The sequence below is a fragment of the Antrostomus carolinensis genome, unplaced genomic scaffold (genome assembly GCF_000700745.2).
Source record: "Antrostomus carolinensis isolate BGI_N321 unplaced genomic scaffold, ASM70074v2 scaffold39714, whole genome shotgun sequence".
Taxonomy (NCBI): Eukaryota; Metazoa; Chordata; class Aves; order Caprimulgiformes; family Caprimulgidae; genus Antrostomus; species Antrostomus carolinensis.
Window position 1 is genome coordinate 14,657 of NW_010313545.1, and position 2,741 is coordinate 17,397.

At 48.1% G+C, this 2,741-nt stretch overlaps 1 protein-coding gene across 1 annotated transcript in view; it reads left to right on the forward strand.

The window, feature by feature from the left end:
* Positions 1-2,741, forward strand: part of XPO5 (exportin 5) — a gene marked incomplete at its 5' end in the record, with an annotated part of 26,391 nt that overhangs the window by 14,139 nt on the left and 9,511 nt on the right. The window contains one exon of the mRNA XM_029084835.1: positions 875-1,056. Coding sequence (XP_028940668.1) covers positions 875-1,056 — 182 coding nt within the window. The remainder of the gene's footprint in view (positions 1-874; positions 1,057-2,741) is intronic.

The following is a 2,741-nucleotide window of genomic DNA, read 5'->3' on the forward strand; positions in this document are numbered from 1 at the left end:
GTAATCCTTACAGAGATGGGACTTGCCTCCTTCTATCCCCCTTTCTGTTGTGGTTATACACAAGATCCTCTGCTTCTTTAGGGTGCGGATCATTAGGCCTTTCAGATTGCAGAATAACAGGCTGGCTTTTGCCTCCTCAAGCTACAGTAATGAGCACGTAGGCCATGCAAAACCAGATTATTCAGGAGAGTCAAGCACGCTATTCCCTATTCTTTGTGTAGCACAGTTTGGTTTTGGAGAAGCACTTGGTTTACATGATTTTTGGAAGTACAGCACAGTGGATTGTGCTTTTTGAGCCAGGCAGTTTGGAAAGCATCATGCTGAGACTGCAGCATGGAATATCATTACAGTTCATCCAAGGAGATTCATGTTGTTCAGGTCGTTAGTGAAATGTCTTCACTTCCTGGACAGACAGCAAATGGAGTTGCTATCTTTCGTTTCATAGAAGGCACTGAAATGCAGTCCACAGAGCTGTGCTTGTGATTTGGGGCTAATGCAGTGTGGCCACCGTGTCATCACAGATTGCTACATCTGTCCCAGCACATGAAGGAGAGGAGGAGCTGATGGTGTAGACTCTGCCTTTTAGAGGGCAACCTACCTGGTGGCTTGCCTACTCATGAGACTGTATGCATTGATGCTTTGTCTAACAGCAAGTTCCTGGGCTGTCCTGCCATGGCCAAGGGTCACTGAAGACGACAGAAGGTAGCATTTTCTTGGCGGCACACCCAGCAGAGTTTGTTCCTATCACCAGATTAGGCTCACTACAGAGTGGGGCTCACTCTTTGAGATGGGATGACGATGGGTTTCTCTGAAAACCCATTTATTCAGGTTGTGCTCTGGCTAAGAAACACTCTCTCCGCATTTCTTGCTGCAGATAAGCTTTTGTGTGTACACCATTCTGGGAGTTGTGAAGCGAGCTCGTTGGCCTGCTTCTACTGAAGAGGCGAAAGCTGGAGGATTCTTGGTGGGATACATGCCCAGTGGAAGTCCAGTCTACCGTAATCCCTGCACTGAGCAGGTCCTGAAGCTTTTCGACAATTTGCTCGCTCTTATAAGGTGGGTCTAATTGACTTGAAATCATTTATGTTGATTTAAGAATCTCTGAAAGCCAAACTGTGATAAATACATGGAATGCTCAGAGCATGTTCTGCCAGTGAAGCCAACAGGAACACAGGCTGATGCAGGTGCCCAAGTACTGTTCCTTACTGTTCACAGTGGGGAATGGCACTGGGGAAACTGGAGCCTTCTGAATGTTCATTGGCCTGGCCTACAAGAGGCCATCAAAGCCAACGGGAGCTTGGGCTGGGGTTGCCTCCCCCACCTCCACTGCTATAAATCTGCCACCCAGTTAATTGTTTCTTGACTAACATCTCTGCTCTGCCCTCAGCCCCTACAAGGCCACCTCTCCAGTCACCACCAGGGCAGTCCCAGCTCTCATCACATCCTGTTTGCGTTGTTCTCTCTTCAGCATTAAATTAAGCTGGTTTTGCTGAACATGACCACCAGCCTCCTGAAGCACTTGTCTGCTGTTGAAATCAGTGGATGCATACTCTCAGGCTGTTGCTACCTTGCAGTGCCTCTCTGCACATCACTGGTGTTGTGTACATCTGGGGCAGCCAGAGGAGGGAGCAAGATAAGGCAGAAAAGGGGAATCCTGAATAACACAGTTCCAGAATTGTGAAGGAGGGATTTGTCTCAGGGTAATGGCTGACACTGGGATTTTGCCAGGCTTACGGGGCCCTTTTGTGAGATAGTGGTAGGTGTTCTGTAGCGTTGTGTTGGAAACTTGGGGCTCTGTCCTTGGTAGGAGCCTGTTGGGAAGGAGCATTGTCAGATCCTCTTAGATTTTTCCGCTCCCAGGTCTGTGAGGAAAGGGACCCTCTTACTCAAGCTGCGTCTAATCAGGTATGTTTGGTTGTCACTGAGCCTCAGGACTGTGCTGCTTCCAGTGAGAAGCAACATGCTGGACTGGTAGGACAAGCATGTGCTGTCTTGGCCCACCCCAGCAGTGCTTCTCACCACAAAGCTCTGTGTACCACAGCGGGTGGTACTTTGGGCAGTGAGCAGGGTTGAACCATCTTGTTACAGCTGTGGAGCTGTGCTTGAGGTGTTTTTGCCTTTTATCCCGGAAAGCTGAAGATCCTATAGATGAGCTTTTGTGAGAGGTTGGGTAGAGTTGCCTGAGCAGCGGTAGCCTCATGCCATTTCTTCCAGAGCCTGGAACATGCTCTGTATCATGGGAGACCTACTCAACTAGTGCCCAAGGTCTGAAGAGGCTGCAACAGATAGACTTTTTGCTTGTGCAATCACTGTTCTTGCCAGAACTTTCATGTAGGTGCTTTCTAGCTTCTGGTTTAAACTGTTCTCTCCTGAATTTAAAACCAAATCATGATCTCCAGCCACCTGTAGATAAAGGTGCATTTCTGCAGTTAGTAGCTGCATGAACTGATTGGTGCAGCACCTTGATTGTGCTGGGGTTTGCTCGTGTTTTGTTACAAATTGACTGGTCAGGCTCAACAAATGCTTTGCATGGACAAAGGCTTTTTTGGAACTACTCTTGATGAGATGCTGACATTACCAAGGCATTAATGCTGGTGAAAGAATTGTTGGAGAGACATGGATGCTGTAGGCATTTTCAGTGTAGATGCCTCCAGCTTTAGATCAAGATTCTTCAAGCATGGTCTGCCCTAAAGGACTCATCTTCTGGCCTTCAAGCCCATCTCTGTAGGCACCAGACACTC